The sequence below is a fragment of the Hyaena hyaena genome, unplaced genomic scaffold, assembly GCF_003009895.1.
Source record: "Hyaena hyaena isolate Hyena2069 unplaced genomic scaffold, ASM300989v1 scaffold_597, whole genome shotgun sequence".
NCBI lineage: Eukaryota > Metazoa > Chordata > Mammalia > Carnivora > Hyaenidae > Hyaena > Hyaena hyaena.
The window spans coordinates 920,574-937,058 of record NW_024081231.1 but is presented as its reverse complement, the minus strand read 5'-3'; the positions used below and the strand labels follow the sequence as shown (position 1 = coordinate 937,058).

At 33.6% G+C, this 16,485-nt stretch overlaps 1 protein-coding gene across 3 annotated transcripts in view; it reads left to right on the top strand.

The window, feature by feature from the left end:
- GTF2A1 (general transcription factor IIA subunit 1) overlaps positions 1-15,675 on the top strand; it is a 40,163-nt gene extending 24,488 nt beyond the window's left edge. For all 3 annotated transcript variants that reach the window (XM_039257029.1, XM_039257030.1, XM_039257031.1), the window contains exons 7-9: positions 1,175-1,495; positions 6,899-6,988; positions 11,421-15,675. In XM_039257029.1, the coding sequence (XP_039112960.1) occupies positions 1,175-1,495; positions 6,899-6,988; positions 11,421-11,528 (519 nt within the window). In that variant the 3' untranslated portion in view covers positions 11,529-15,675. The remainder of the gene's footprint in view (positions 1-1,174; positions 1,496-6,898; positions 6,989-11,420) is intronic.
- Positions 15,676-16,485: the final 810 nt, after the last annotated feature.

Genomic DNA, 16,485 nt, shown 5'->3' with positions numbered 1-16,485 from the left:
TTTTTTTTTTTTTAAGTTTATTTACTTAGAGTACACAAGCAGGGGAGAGGCAGAGAGAAGGGGGGAGAGAGAGAATCCCAAGCAGGCTCTGCACTGTCACCATGGAGCCTGACACAGGGCTCTAACTCCAAAATCAAGAGTTGGATGCTCAACCGAGCCACCCAGGCACCCTACATCTTCTATCTTCTTGAGTTGTTTTATTGCTTTGCCTATGCACCATTCGTCTGTAAACTTCTTAAGAGAAATATTGTCTTATTTTGCATTCCTTGAACCTAAAGGCAAGTAATTGTCATTCATTGTCTTTATTTATCACTAGGCAGTCTCTGCTTTTTATTTATTAAGAAGTATAATTTTATTTTACTTATATGTTTATTATAAAAGGTATAGTTAATATTTGTTGATATGTTCTTTTTGATTTGTGGTTTACCTTAGAATTCCAGAGGCAGAAGCTGAAAGGAACTTGAGAAATTGTCTGATCTGGTTGGTTGCATGATTAGAATAAGCTGAGAGCTTTAAACGATTAGATTTCATCTCAGACCAGTTAAATCAGAGTAATAGGAGCTGGGCATAAGTACCAGTATTTTTAAGATACCAAGTGGTTGTAATTTGCAGCCAGGGTTGAAAACCATTGGTCCTGGTATAACAGTGAAGTGACAAAAGCCAAGAGAGGTTAAGTGTCATGCCTCTCCTACATCTCTATCTGGGATCTTAGACAAAAACTAGGACCTAAGACTTCACATTTTCAGTGCAGTGTTCTCCACAGGGAGGCAGTGTAACGTAATAATTAGGGCAGAGTCAGAAAGTCTAGATTAAAATTTTGCCTTTTAGTGACTGAAAGGTTGGTAAGTTACTATACCTCCCCATATATCAAGTAAATAAACTAATCTTATATGTAACTCTTAGTCTAGAATCTACCATGTACATAGCAAGTGCTCAATAAATGAAACAGTTTCAGAAAATCTTTTTTCCTTCAGAAATTTGAATGGTAAAATGGAAGTGGATCAGTATACTAACTAGTTAAACAGTCCTTTTATGCTTTGATAGTTTTAACCGTGTGAGATATGGTCATTTTTGGTGATTCTTTAGCTTTTAGGCCTATTTCTGTATAACACATAATAAAACAGAGTTACTTGGTCTTCTGACTAGTTTCTCATAAGAATTTCTTTTCCCTTAGGTACTGGCCCCTCTGCCTGGAGGGATTTCACCACAGACAGGTGTCATCATTCAGCCACAGCAAATCTTATTTACAGGAAATAAGACTCAAGTTATACCTACAACAGTGCCTGCAGCGACACCGGCACAGGCACAGATAACTGCGACAGGCCAGCAGCAACCACAAGCCCAGCCTGCTCAGCCACAAGCTCCGTTGGTGTTACAGGTTGATGGAACTGGGGATACGTCATCTGAAGAAGATGAAGATGAAGAAGAAGACTATGATGATGACGAGGAGGAAGACAAAGAGAAAGATGGAGCTGAGGATGGGCAGGTAGAAGAAGTAAGTTTGTAATAAAAGCCTTGAAACGAGAAACTATTCAACCATTTCTTTTACCTGGTGCCAAACTGATGAGTTGTATTCTATTTTTTGAGAGGCTGTTAAGGTTATTATACAATATAGGATTTTAATATAAAGTTAGATTTTCTAACGTAATAAGGGTTTTAGATTATTCTGGTTGTATTTATCTTCATGAAGTATTGTTTCATATAGCTGGTAATAAAAATAATGTATATCAAATGGAGTTCTATTTATAAAGGGGGTGGAGACATTGCAAGTAATTCTAATTTTCTGGCTTATGCATTCATGATGTGGTTTAACATATGACATTAGTAGAACAAATAAATACAGTTAATTTTTGCTTCAGTAATTAGAAAGGTATAGCGACATTTGGGAAGAGAGGAAGATTGAGGAAAAAGCTGAATGTGATACATGTCTTCATAATTTCCTTTTGGTCTATATTCCATACCAGTTCCTTACATCACCTTGCCTACTCTTAGTGTCCGTCATTAGTTAAACAAAGTATTTTTTCTTATTCTCCCTTCGTTTATATATTTCTAGAAGCATATATTTTTGTTTTCCTTAGTGTTCTTGCTTAGTTACTTGTGTTCAGGGTGATATTTGTCTTAACCACAGTTTTCGTTGTTAATTGGTTTCTGCAGCCTAAGATGTAATTTTGCTTATATTAGTACAAAGTTCTTTAAATTATCTAATATTTTTTAAAAAATACTTTAAGATAAAAACATCCTTGTCCATATCTAGGTAAAAATAATCCAGTTTTATTAAAATCCTCTGAGTGCCCTTTCCCAATCCCTATTTACTTCTCTCTTCCTTCTGTCATCAGAGTAACCATGAATTTTGTATTTATCATTAACTTGCCTTTACATTTTATCATCTGTATTTATGTTTCTAAAGAGCATATTGTTTAGTTTTGAATGCCCATTTATAACATATGTTATAATACATCTGTATTATTCTGCAGGTTGACTTTTTTTCCCCTCAAGGTGGTTTTTCTGAGGTTCATCTAAGTTGTTGCATATACTTGTAATTATTTTCACTATTAAATATACCATAGCCTATTAATCCATTTCTGATGTGATGGATTGTTTCTACTTGTTTACTATTATAAAATATTTTGGAGTGTGTCTTCTGAGGACACATGTATGACTTTAAGTGTTACACCTAACCATTGACTTACTGGGTTCTAAGGCATACACATCTTCAACTTTATAATAAAATGCCCAATGATACTGTTTTCACTGATACTTGATATTGTCAGGCTTCTTAATTTTTGCTAGTATGATAGTTAGAAAGTGGTATTACCTTTTGGTTTTAATTTGCATTTTCTTGATTACTGATGATATTTATCATCTTTGATTCTTCATGTGTTCTCAGTCAACAGATATTAAAAATGGCAGCTTTTCTTACCTCATTGACTAAACCTTTCAGAACAGTATTGATTATAAAAAGCAGGTACCCTTTTTTTTTTTTTTTTTAAGTTTATTTAAGTTGAAAGAGCACGTGCATGCGAGCAGGGGAGGTGGAGAGGGAGAGGGAGAATCCCAAGCAGGCTCCACACTCTGCGTCACACTCCCATGCAGTATTCAATCTCAGGACCCTGGGATCATGTCCTGAGCTGAAGTAAAGAGCCAAATCAAGAGATGCTCAACCCACTGAGTCACCCAGATGCTCTTCCCTTATTTTGTTCCTAATCTTTAAAAGAACCCTTTCTGTGATTCACTATTTAGTATAATGTTTACTCTAGGTTTTTTATGGATATTTTTTTTTCTGGTTAAGGAAGTTCAAGTTAACTAAGAGCTTTACTTTGTTTTTTAAATAAGTGAATATTGAATTTTGTTAAACACTTTTTCTGCAACTATTAGATCATCATACAGTTTCTTACCCTTCATCTGTTATTTATAACTAATTGCACTAATTGGTTTTCTACATGTAAACCAACTTTGTATTCTTGGGATAGCACAACTTAATCGTTCTGTATTGCCCTTTTTATGAATTGCTGAATTCACTTTGTTCAGGATTTTCATGTGTATATTCATGAATGATACTGTGATTTTCTGTTCTCATCTGTTCTCATACTCTTCGTACTACTAGGCTTTTAGGTTTTAGGATAGCCTTATAAAAGGGATTCTGGCAAGTGTTCCATCTTCCTTGGACCTTTTTTTTTTTTTTTAAAGATTATACTTAATTCTTGTTATTCTTGTGAATATTTGTTAAAGTATGCTGTTAAAAATATCTGATTCTAGTAATGTCTTTACTCTGTTCAAGTATCTGTTTTTTTGAGACTTTGAATAAGTTATATTTTCCTAGAATTATATATTTAAATGTTTAATTAGCATAAAGTTAATGACAATCTTTTTGGTGCCAGAATCGTATGTAGTCATTTGCTTTTTATTAATAATCTCATTTCTGTTATTATTTGTACCTTCTTGCTCTTTCAGTTTTGCCAGAGGCGTATTGATTTTATTAATGTTTTTTAATAATCAGCTTTTAGCTTTATTCTCACTAGTGTATTTTTTCTATTTCATTAATTTTTGTTCTGACTTAACTTTTATTTGTAGAGAATATGATCTATGTGATGTATGCATTCTTTTAATTGGGACTTGCTTTATGTGGTCACTGTTTGCATATGCTTCTGTATGTTTGAAAAGACTGTTTTCTGCAGTTATTTGGTTGTCTTTTGTATATATCATTAGATTGTTAATCGTTTTCTTTGGATATTCTACATTACTGATATATCTACAGTAAGATATATCTACCTTACTGATATTTTTTGTGTGTTCACATCATCGATTATTGAGTGAGATATGTTCGGATCTATTATGATGGTGGATTTGTTGTCATTATGCTTTTTTATAATGAGCCTAAAAATGGATGTATATAAGCTTAAATTTGTGTTTTCCAGTGATTGAACCATTTATGACTATATAGTTTCCTGCTTTATCTCTAGTTAATTTTTTTACCCATACACTGTGTTTTGTGTGATATTAATAGAGCCATATCAGCTTTTTCAGTTAGAATTTGCCTGGTAGAGCGCTATTCATTCTTTTACTTTCACATTTTTTGGATCCCTAAGTTTTAAGTGTGTCTTTTTCTTATGTGTAATACTGCTATGTATGCTGTCATGTTACAGAATTTTTACATACGCCAAGACTATTTGGTAGGAAAGAGTGGTCTTATTCAACAAACATAGCAACCAAATATCCATCCACGTGCAGAACAGTAAGGTTGGACCCCTACCTCACACCATATACAAGATTAGCTAATAATAGGTCAGCGACCTAAATGTCTGAGGTAAAAGTATAAAACTCTTAGAAGAAAACAGGATAGAAGCTTCACAACACTGGGTTTGTTAATAGTTTCTTAGAGAGGACACCAAACGCACAAGGAATTTAAAAAAAAAACACACATGGACTTAATAGATTAAAATCATATGTGTTTCTAAGGACTATATCCAAAAAGTAAAAAGACAGCCTACAAAATAGAAAATATTTGCAAATCACGTATCTGATAAGAGCTTAATATCCAGAATAGAGAGCTTTTAATATTCAACAACAAACAACTCTATTCCAAAATGAGCAAAGGACTTAGAATAGACATTTCTCCAAGGAGGATATACAGATAGCTAATAAGCATGTGAAAAAATGCTCAACATTGAGCATTGCATATATCAAAACTACAAAGAGATACCACTTCATGTTTACTGGCATGGCTGTAATCACTGAGCCTGGGTGGCTCAGTTGGTTAAGCGTTCGACTCTTAATTTTGTCTCAGATCATAATACAGTTGTGAGATCGAGCCATGCATCGGGCTCTGCACTGAGTGTGGAGTCTGCTTGGGATTCTCTCTCTCCCCATCTTTCAGCTCTTCCCCTGCTCATGTGCACTCTCTCAAAAAAAAAAAAAAAAAAAAAAAAGATACTGGTAGGGGTGTGGAGGAATTGGAATTCTTGTGCATTACTGGTGGGGATTCAAAATACCGTAGCTGCTGTGGGAAATAGTTTGGTGGTTCCTCAAAATGTTAAGCTTAAAAATATATGACCCAGCAATTCTCTTAAGTATATATATAGCAGAATTGAAAACAAAACAAAACCTTGTATGTGAATGTTCAGAACTGTTTACAAAATCCAAAGAATGTAAATAACCCAGATGTCTATCAGTTGATTGATGAACAAGTTAAAATGTGGTTTATCCATATAATGAAATATTATTTTGCCATGAAAAGGAGAAAAGTACTGGTTTATGCTACAACACGGATGAACTTCACACATAAAGAGGCTGCACCACAGGTTATATGTGTATATTACATGTTTCCATTTTTATGAAGTATCCAGAGAGGTAAATGTATAGTGACAGAAAGCAATAAGTGAGGGGCTGGGAAGAGGTGGGAATGGGGAAGGACTGCGTACTGGTAAAGGTGATGAAATTATTCTGGAATTAGTGGTGATAATTGCACACATTATGAATGTATTAAGTATGCCTGGTTGTACACTTTGAAATGGTTAAAATGGTGAATTTTACACGAATTTTATCTCAATAAATTGTTTTTACATTTACATTGGTGATATCTATTTTAAATAAAAGAATATATAAACATGCAGATGTATGTGAGATGTATAGACCTAGTTATAGGCCGGGACTTAATACCATCTTGATTATTTTCCTTTCCACTTTTATTTTGTCTGTCTTCTCTTTCTCTGTTAAAAAATCTGGGTTATATATTTTATCTTCTCAAATAACTGGGGTCACATTTAACATCTTTGGTCATTTTATGCTCTAGTTAGATGTTGGTCTTTTATTCTGTTGGGTACTGAGGTCTCCTCCCACCCTTCCACAGGTACCCTTTTCATCTGAATGCCTTAGGTAATTATACTACAAGCCTCCACCATTAGCATCATAATGGTGGACATGCTAGTATCATAAACAGTCTTAGTCCTCAATGTTGTATAGACAAGCCAGACTCCTAGCCTGTTTTATAGTGCTTTTTTCCTCCAATTTCACCATCGTTTTTCCCTTTTACTCTGCTACTTCTGGTGGTACATAGTGCCATTATCTCTTTAAACCTTGATATTTTCTTAGGTCCCTTTCTAGGCATTTTAAACAGTTATTGAAGAGAATAATCTTGTGCTATTCTGAAAGATGGAAGGAAATAAAACCTCTTTTCAGACTTTATATAGCTTAACTACTTTTAATTTTAATTCTTAATTTCTTGCTCTAATTTCAGTAACCCTGGCAAAGTCTTAACGCAGCTGATTTAACAATATGTTTTTGGTGTTTGTGTGTGTGTATGCTTCTATCTGAGCCTTCATTCTCAAAGAACATCAAAGTCATTGTGTATTAGAAGGGCCTAGTAACACATGAAGTGTAAATAAATCTTCTTTATTTGTAGGAGCCCCTCAACAGTGAAGATGATGTGAGTGATGAGGAAGGACAGGAACTCTTTGATACAGAAAATGTTGTTGTATGCCAGTATGATAAGGTAAGGGTTTTATCAGATTACTAACATGTTTTCTGTTATGATTTCTTCCCTAAATACCTGCTCTATCTTGTTCAAACATTTGGGCGGCTAATTGATGCCTCTCATATTCAGTGTAAACAGGGTGAATGAAAACATTGTTATAGTTGATTATTTTAATAAAATGAGAAATTATTTACGTAGCTTTACATTTGAAAAATGTTGTAATGAAATCATGAGGAGAGGTAGGCATTTTTCAGTTTACCCGGTCTTCCAACTTTCGAACAAAGTAGACAGAGACACTTTAGGGTTGTCCTTTAACATTAGTAACCTAGTGGAATAACCTCATTTCCCCTTTAGCTTCAACTACCTCAGAACTGAAAGGCTTTAATTGAATTCTGTCCCTTTTTTTTTTTTAAACTAAGGATAGAACTAGAGCAATAAACAGGACTGATTAACAAATAGATGTGTTTTTACTAAAAATCATTTTACAGTTATTTAGCTTTGCTTTATTTTGGTAGCATTAGGTATTTTTAAACTAGGTCTGTGAGAATTAGTTATTGAATCTTTGTTGTCCCAATTCTTCAAAAGGATTCTGCCATCCAAATATCTTTGTTATAGTTATAGACATTATTGCTGAGATTTTGTTACATTTAATTTGGAATAAAATTGTTTGCTTATTATAACCATTAAATTTATAATAAATCTACAAATTATATTGCATTTATAATTTAATTTCAGCAATGGTCTTTACAAAGTGATGAAAAGTCTAAAAGAAGCAATTAGGTTTTTGTTTGTAAGCACTACTCATTCATTAAATAAATACTTATTAATTGTCTATATGTGCCAGACACTGGAGATATAATCACGATCATACAAAATTTGTGCATCTGCATTTCCTTTACAGATGATGAAAATCTTAAATTTGTATTGCTTCTATAGAAATGAATCTTCTAAATAGCCATGCTTATTGCATATAAGTAGCCATGTTTATTGCAAACAGAACTATAGAGAAATGTCAAAACAAGGAATCTTAACATTTTGTAATTAAAAGGTAAAGTCAAGCCAGTTACTTACCAGAGAGATTACAGAATAAAGTCAGTGAGGCCATTGATAAAAATTATTAGAACATCCACTCTTGTACTGTGTGATTTTTGGATGAGCATTCTTAAAAACTTATACCAAGGACATTATAATAAATGTAATTTCTTGTTATTTTTATGTAGATAAAGAGTATTAAGGTTAAAATAGATACCAATAAACCTTTATTGTCAGGAAATCTGAAAGGAACCTCCTACAACTAAATTATCCAGAACACAATTTTTTAAGGTTTATTTATTTTTGAGAAAGAGAGCATGCGCTTCAGGCATGCAGGCAGGGTAGGAGCAGAGAGAGAGAGAGACAATCCCAAGCATGTACTGTGCTGTCAGCGCAGAGCCTGACATGGGGCTTTAAGTCATGAACCATGAGATCATGACTTGAGCTGAAATCAAGAGTCATATGCTTAACTGATGGAGCCATCCAAGCTCCCTCAGAACACAATTTCATGATGACAAGAGATCAGATTTATCAGGCAAGGGAGACCTTTATTTTAGCTAGATAGAAGAATATACTTCTTAGTATTTTCACATTATAAGAATGGTTGTATTCTCCTTTGTTATAAATATACATATAATATTTAAAATGTTCAAATTGTTTTGCTCCTAAAGACATTTTAATGTTTTAAACAGAAACTCAGAACAGCTTTAGGTAGTATGTTGAATGATAAACAATTGTAAATTTACAGGGATCTGATTTTTAGAACCAAGTGAATTCTGGAAGTCTGGGCTTGATGTTTTAGTCAGTAATACAGAATGCTAGTGTTCTATGAATTGGTTAAAATAGGATTGGATATAGTTTGAGCAACTTGTATTTTAAGATTTTATTTTTCAAGCCTAAACTTTAGAATTTCAATGAGTTGATTTTAGAATAAGTTACATTATTATAGAAAGAATAATGAAGTTTATATTGCCAGTCAAATCAAAATCATGAGGCAGAGTTATCTTTTATTATGAACAGATAAAGACTGATGGCATTAGGTGTTGAGACTTCAGCTTTATTGGTAATTTTACTTTAATATGTTGGAAGTGCTGAGTATATGGACTATTATTTGATACTGAAACTTTTCACATTTCCTTTTTGCATGTTGTCTTAACAGCGGAATGCAGTCTGTTTCTTTACTTGTCTGGGCAGTTTCGTTTTCTAGGTCACTCATCACTTTCTTGTTTATATAATCCCATTGTGTTTCAGACTGCAGTCACTCAGTTCATGCTGGAAATAAATTTGTATATCCATTTTTGGATAGTTACTACCTTCTCTATAGGAGTAGTAAAGAAAAGAGGAGACAGAGGTTTCATTCAACAAATGAGTGTCTATGATGTACCAGGGGACTGTGCTAGGAGATACACTAGTGAACAAAATAAAACAGTTTCTGCCATTAGGAAGTTTAGTCAAGGGAGACATGCTAAAACTTATAAATTATTATGGTATGTTAGAAGCTGATAGTTGGTAGGAAAGGGACAGGTTACAGTTTTTAAAAGGCTAGCCTTATTAGATCTTTTGAGAAAATGACATTTGAACTAGACTTGAAGAGAGTTGGGGCGCCTGGGTGACTCAGTTGATTAAGCTTCTGACTCTTGATTCTGGCTCAGGTCATGATTTCAAGGTTCATGGGATCGAACCCGATGGAGCGTAGAACACGTTTGAGATTCTCTCTCTGTCTCTCTCTCTCTCTCTGTCTCTCTCTCTCTGTCTCTCTCTCTCTCTCTGTCTCTCTCTCTCTGTCTCTCTGTCTCCCTCTCCCTCCCCCTTCCTCTCTCTCTCCCTTCCCCTCCCCCCCATCCCCTTCTCATGCTCCCTCTTGCCAAATAAATAACTTAAAAAACAAAAACCTCTTGAACAGAGTTAGCTCTGTCATTATTTGGTAAGGGAACCTGCCTCTTGTGTGTGAGTGGTGGCAACGGAGGCCAGAATGGTTGGACTGGGATTGGAGGAGAGGGAATATAGTAATAAATTAAGCCGGAGGTAAGTGCGGGCAGGTAGTGTGGAACTTTGCAAGGATATGAGTTCTTATGTGTGAATTGGGAAGTTACTGGAAAGTTTCAAATAGATATATGTAGTTATCATTTACATTTTAGTTCTAAAAAGTTTATTTTGCTTTCTTTATTGAGAGTAGATTGTGTAGAGGAAGCAGGTTGAAACAAGGAGACTAACAGAAGGATCTTGTAATCCAAGTGAGAGACAATGGTATACTCTGGTTTCTCTTCAGACCATATAAATCTTTTTGCCTTTTACCAAGTGAGAGACAGTGGTGATTTAGGCTTGGGGGATAGCATTCGAAGTGGTGAGAAGCATCTGGACCTTAGATTTGTTTTGAAGGAAGAGTCAGTAGGATTTTCTCTTCCTGGCTATGTGGTAGAAACAAAAAAGAAGAATCAAGAATAATTCAAAGATTTTTTGATGAGGACCCAGAAGGAAGAATGGAGATGCGATGAACTCAGATGGGGAAGGCTGAAGATGGAGCAGGTTTGGGAGAAGAGAGTGATTGGTTTTGGACTTAAGTGTGGTATGTCTGTTGGACATTCAAATCATCCATCTTAAGATGTTAGGTTTAACATCTTATCTATATAGTGTGTTTTTAGACCTGGGTAGTTATTCAGAGGAGATGAAAACACTAACTGAAAGGTTTAGGTCCTCTCATGTTCATTGCAGCATTATTTACAGCAGCCAAGACATGGAAGCAACCTAAGTGTCCCATCAGTGGATGGGTGGATAAAAAAATGTGGTGTATTTTTATATGCACATGATATACTGTATATTATTGCATACATCCATAAAAAAAAAAGCAACCTTGTCATTTATGACAACCTGTATGGACCTTGAGAGCATTATGCTGTAAGTCTGAGAAAGGCACATACCAAAGACACTTAATTGGATTCTACATCAACCAAGCAAAAATAAACCAAAAAACAACTGAACTCATAGCTAGAAAATGGTCATCGCCAGAGGCCAGAGGGTAGAGATTGGGGCAAATGCGTGAAGGGGATCAGAAGTACAGACTTGAAGTTATAAAATAAATAAGTCTTAGGGGTGTGAAGTACAACATGTTGATTATAGTTAATGCCATATTATATATTTGAAAGTTGCTAAAAGAGTAGATCTTAAAAGTTTTCATCACAAGAAAACAAATTTGTAACCATATATAGTGATGGGAGTTAACTAGACTTATCATTTTATAATAATACTGAATCCTTACGTTGTGCAGCTGAAACTAATGTTACCTGTCAGTTATCTGTCAATTAAAAACAATTTGTAAATGCGATAATGTACGAGACAAAGTTTTTTTTTGGTGTGAATAGGTTTTTTTTTTCCTCTTTCAATTGCATCTCTTATGTTCTTTTTTTGTTTGTTTCTTTAGATACACAGAAGTAAAAACAAATGGAAATTTCATCTCAAGGATGGCATTATGAATCTTAATGGAAGAGATTATATATTTTCCAAAGCCATTGGAGATGCAGAATGGTGAAGAGTTGGTTTTTTTCTTTTATAAATAAACAAAAGAAACTTAAAAAAATTTTAAGTGGACAGTTTGAAACTTCGGACATACACCAACCAAAACTTAACTTCTGCATGTCAGAAAAGTGCAGTAGAATCAAAGCTACTGGAACAAAGAGACCTTGACAACATAGACACTACTTCTAACTGGCAAGCCATGGAACTGTAGCACCTGGGGTTGTTGGGGTGGGGGAGTCTGGGGTTTTGGAAAACCATAATTGTCGATTTTAAATACAGGTACCTGCCACCAGTAATTAGCATGTAAAGCTTTGTCTATATTCCTTCCTCCAACTTGGGTTCAGAAATCAGAAGATATTTGTTGGAACGAACTGAAGAAAATTCCCTTTTGATAGATTGACCTGAAACTGCTTATTGTATGTGGTTATATTTGGTAAAAATTGCGTGTGAGCTTTTTACAAAAGAGTAAGAATTATGGTGTTGAATTTTAATTCACTTGTATAAGGAAACAATTTAGAACTCTCATAATAGGTCTTAAATATTTTTACTAGCTATTCTCCCTCAGTAATATATACCTCTTCCTTCCCTGCTTTATGAAACATCTGTTTAAGAGTTAAAGGAAGTAATCAGTGATCACAGTTTAGAGACAAAATTTGACCCAGGAATGGATATTTGTTTTAATTAGGTTCTCATGAAATGTAATTTAAAGACTTGGGTCTTATTGAGTTGAGCAGAATTAAAATGACACTTCTCTGTTTCCTTACAGAAAAATCATATATATATATTTTAGTCCCATACATTAAAAAGAAACCCCAGAGTGGCTCCTCAGGAAACTGTTTTAGTTCACAGAGGTACCATTTAGCTGAAATTGCATACACATAAATAGATTATTTTCCTGTTGGACTGAAGTATATGCTTATATATGTGTTTAATCTTTAAGCTTTAAGCTAAACAAACATTCAGATAATACTCTGTATTGATTGAAGCATTCATTTAGCAGGTGGGGAGGAAGGACCTGGATTTTTCTTAAACAATTTAGTAACTAAAAGTTTCTTGTGTTTACTAGTAAAGAATTTAAAAACCATTCTAATTGAAAAAAAAAAAAAACCTTTTAATTGCAACTTTGTAATTTGAGGGGGAAATTTTGGGGTCGGAGGGGGATGGGCCACTAAGTACATATTTACCTCTCCTTTATTTGGTGGCCCTTCCAGGCCATTGATGATGTATACATGGGCTCCAGTTTGCACATCGAGAAGAAAGCATAGAAATTTGACTTGTATATTAAGAATAATAGAAATTTAATATGTATATTAAGAATGCATAGCTCTGTATTCTGTAAGGGGCTCTAAAGAACAATATGGTGTGCTGTGTTCCGTGTGAACTAGGTGCCTGGGAGAACTGTAGGGTCACTTGTCTTCACCTATATTTTCTTGTAACTAATTCTTTTCATGGTCTCTCTTGGCAAAATCCATATGTGTTAAAGTTACTTGTGTATTGATTTTTTTCTTTAAGTCTTCCATTTTTGTCTTCCTTTATATGTGTTTCCAGAAGTAACATAGAAACACTTCACATTGCAAAGAGAAACTGTGAGCTATTATGTTTTTTTTTTTAACACAAATCTTTAAACTCAAAAAGGCAAATCAATTTGTGTGTGTGCGCGTGCGTGTGCGTGTGTGCGCCTGCCTATTTCCCACCCCATAAACCATCTTGATCCCTTTAACTTATGTTCTGAACTTTGGTGTAAATGATGGTTTCTAGCATGCCATAGTTAGGTTTTATTTAGATGTCATTAACTGGTAATACGGTTTTAATTTTTACTATATTAATTTAGTTTTTTGGAGGGGAGGTTTATTTTACCCCACTACTCTCAAAGCACACACAGGTTTATTTTGTTCTTGTTAATGAGACTGGGAGAAGAGAAGGGAGGGCTGAAATCACAGAAGAACTGTTGTTCAGTTGTCCTTCAGTATAGTTGTTAGTAGGTTTATATTTTACCCAATGAAGTCAACGACCTGAACTACCTATAAAAGTTGAGCAGTGCTGCAATGTTGATTGAAACCCTTTGGCTATATCGTAGTTCTGCTACTGAACCTTGGATTATTATATGATATTCAGCTTGTGTTTTGGGCCCTCTATGTAGACAAACATTTGTATTCATAGTAGAATTGTATACTGGCTTGTTTTTATAATGTTTTCAAACGTGAACAACCACTGCTTTCAGAGTGACTCACTGGGGTTGTTTTGAAGCAGGAAATAACCATTTGTATTTGCACCTGTGTATTGCATATTAGTTATAGCATACTTGGCAAGTGCTTTTCTTTTACCTGTGATAATTCTGAAAGCCGGTCCAAACAACACTGCATACCAAATTGTGCTCTTATATATTACTGCATCGTGTTCCTTTTTAATCAACTAGAATGTTTTAGTTTTATTATGGTGGCTTGCTATAAGAATGCCACTTGCTTCTCTTTTACTGTACTTGAATTCTTAATCATGCTTTTACACTGTATTTAACAGATCATTTCATTAGGCTCCATAAAATGTCATTCCTTTGAAAAGGCAAGGATTCCCACTTTCAGAATTTTAAAATGAAAATAACATGTTAATTTAAAGAGGGAAAGTAGTTCAGACTTGGTATTATGAAAATAAGTAAAGGTTTCAGAAGAGGATTTGTTTAGATTTGCACAGATGATGATGACACCTTTTATTACAGAAAAAAATGATTAATGTTAACAGTGCTAAGGAAAATTTACACAAAATTACTAGGTAAAGTGTGGAAATGTGCCTTTCAGTATATGTACTCTTTTTTGGTGGTCATTTGGATAATCAAACCATTTGAATTGCCTGAGAGCACATTTAATTTCTGTGGAGAGCCACGTTTGGCTAAAACAACTGTAATGTGCAATTAGTTTCTAGAGTAAAATGTCTGTCATATGAGGGGGATCTTTATATTGGGCTTTTATATTTTTTTAAATGTTCACATTTAACATTTCTTTTTGTTAATTAAATGCCATCATATCACATTTATATTGTTGCCTCTCTTAAAATCAAAGCCACCTTGATGTTGTTCTTAGGAATACATTGGGATCTGAGCGATGTGTATAGTGATTAAAATGTGTTCTTGAAAACCGTATTCTAATAGATTTTGGTTTTAGACAGCAAGAACATAAAAATATAATAGCTTTTGTATAAAGATTTTCGTTTGCTACATGAAAATCAAGGATTTGGTTTTTTTTTTCTCTGGCTTTTATGGAGGAATAAAAAGGGTTGACTCCCTCTAAGAGTAATTTTTGGTTATCTTATAGCAATAATGTCACCATTCTTTTCAAAAGGTAAATATGCCTTGTACAGGAATGTAGACATAATTTCCTCTTGGGAGTTCCCTTTATAACTTAGTATTTTCTTCCACTTGAGAAAATTCCTATATTTTCAGATTATTTCATCTTGAACTTTTTTGAGCTTTTGTGCAATGGAATATTTTATTGATCCATCTTTGTACATTTTCATTTTATTTCATGTCTGTTTCCCATCTATCTGTCTGAGTCAGCTATTTCAGATTTTGAATTCATTGGTTAAAACATAGTTGCTTTAAATAGTTTTCTTATGAGTTTATGTTAAATAGTTTTGCATTTTAATCTATTATGCTATGGAAATTATTCTCAAGTTTATAATTCCCTTTTTAAGCTTGCCTTAGTCTATCTTCTGTCATTTTTTATGATTTAAGGAAGAACTTTAAACACCGAACTTAACTATTTTTGTTATTTTGAGGAACAAGAGAAAGTTTTTCTTCCCTTAAGGGAAGAACTACATGTAATTAGTAATTACTATTTTAGTCAAGGTTCCTTAAATCAGTCCAGTATGTGTCAGGGCTACAATTTTGGGGGAGGGGCTAATCCTTTTGCTGTTCTGAGCTACTATTGTCAACTGCTGTTGTACATACTGTTATGTGTAAGGGCGTAAATATATTTATTATGTTTGTAAAATTCATTCTGTACAATTGCAGATCAAGGTTGCTCTTCTGTGATATACAGGATATTATGTTTTAAAGACCATCTTGGAATACAATTAGAGAACTTAGTATTTTGATGTACTAAGACCTATTTTAAGTTTAATATTTTACCTTTGCAAAAACTTTAATTAAAGATGTTATTTAAAAAAGAGTAATGTTGCTTGCTTTGCTTACTAGTGTATAATATGTAGGTAACTGAATAAAAGCATACAGTTTAGAAAGGAAAATGCTTTCCATTGTTAATAAGTTCCATTTATCAAAAGAAAAAAGGGTATCATTAAATTCTATACCTTTAAGTAGGGTGGGATGACAATCAATTATTAAACTGTGTTACAAATTCAGAGTAGCTTTAAAAGGAATAGTTGTATTTTCCAGGCACACAGGAATTTAAGTGGGGCTAAATTCACACCAACAAAATGTAACTAAAATTGATACAGTTAACATACTATATTGAGTAATTCTACTCCAAAAAATACTTAATGACAAAATTATGCGGACACGTTTTTAAATTATTCTGTTTGGCTAAATCTTTTCCTTAGTTCAGAAGAATGGGGTTATTGAGGGTTATATTACATATATATATTTTGTGTTATTTTAGAAGGTATTGAATAATTAGCAAGTATTTTAATTTTATAGTTAATTCAAATGAATTAAATTTGGGGTTTTTTGTATTTTTAAAATTCTGTTAATACTTTAGGAAACCAAGTTTTAACCAATAACACAATCCTAATAAAGACATTTATTGCCAGCAAATCTTACATTTTTGCAGTTTAACGTAAGCTCCTATGTTGATCTTAACCATTTTGGCCTCAATTTCTCCATCTGTAAAATGATGACAATGTAGTTTTGAGGATTGAGGTATAATGCATGTAAAGCTCTCAGAATTGTGCTTGGTAACAGCAAGCACTCAGATGTCAAAAATTATTAATTTTGTAATTATATACATCATTTAAAGTGATTG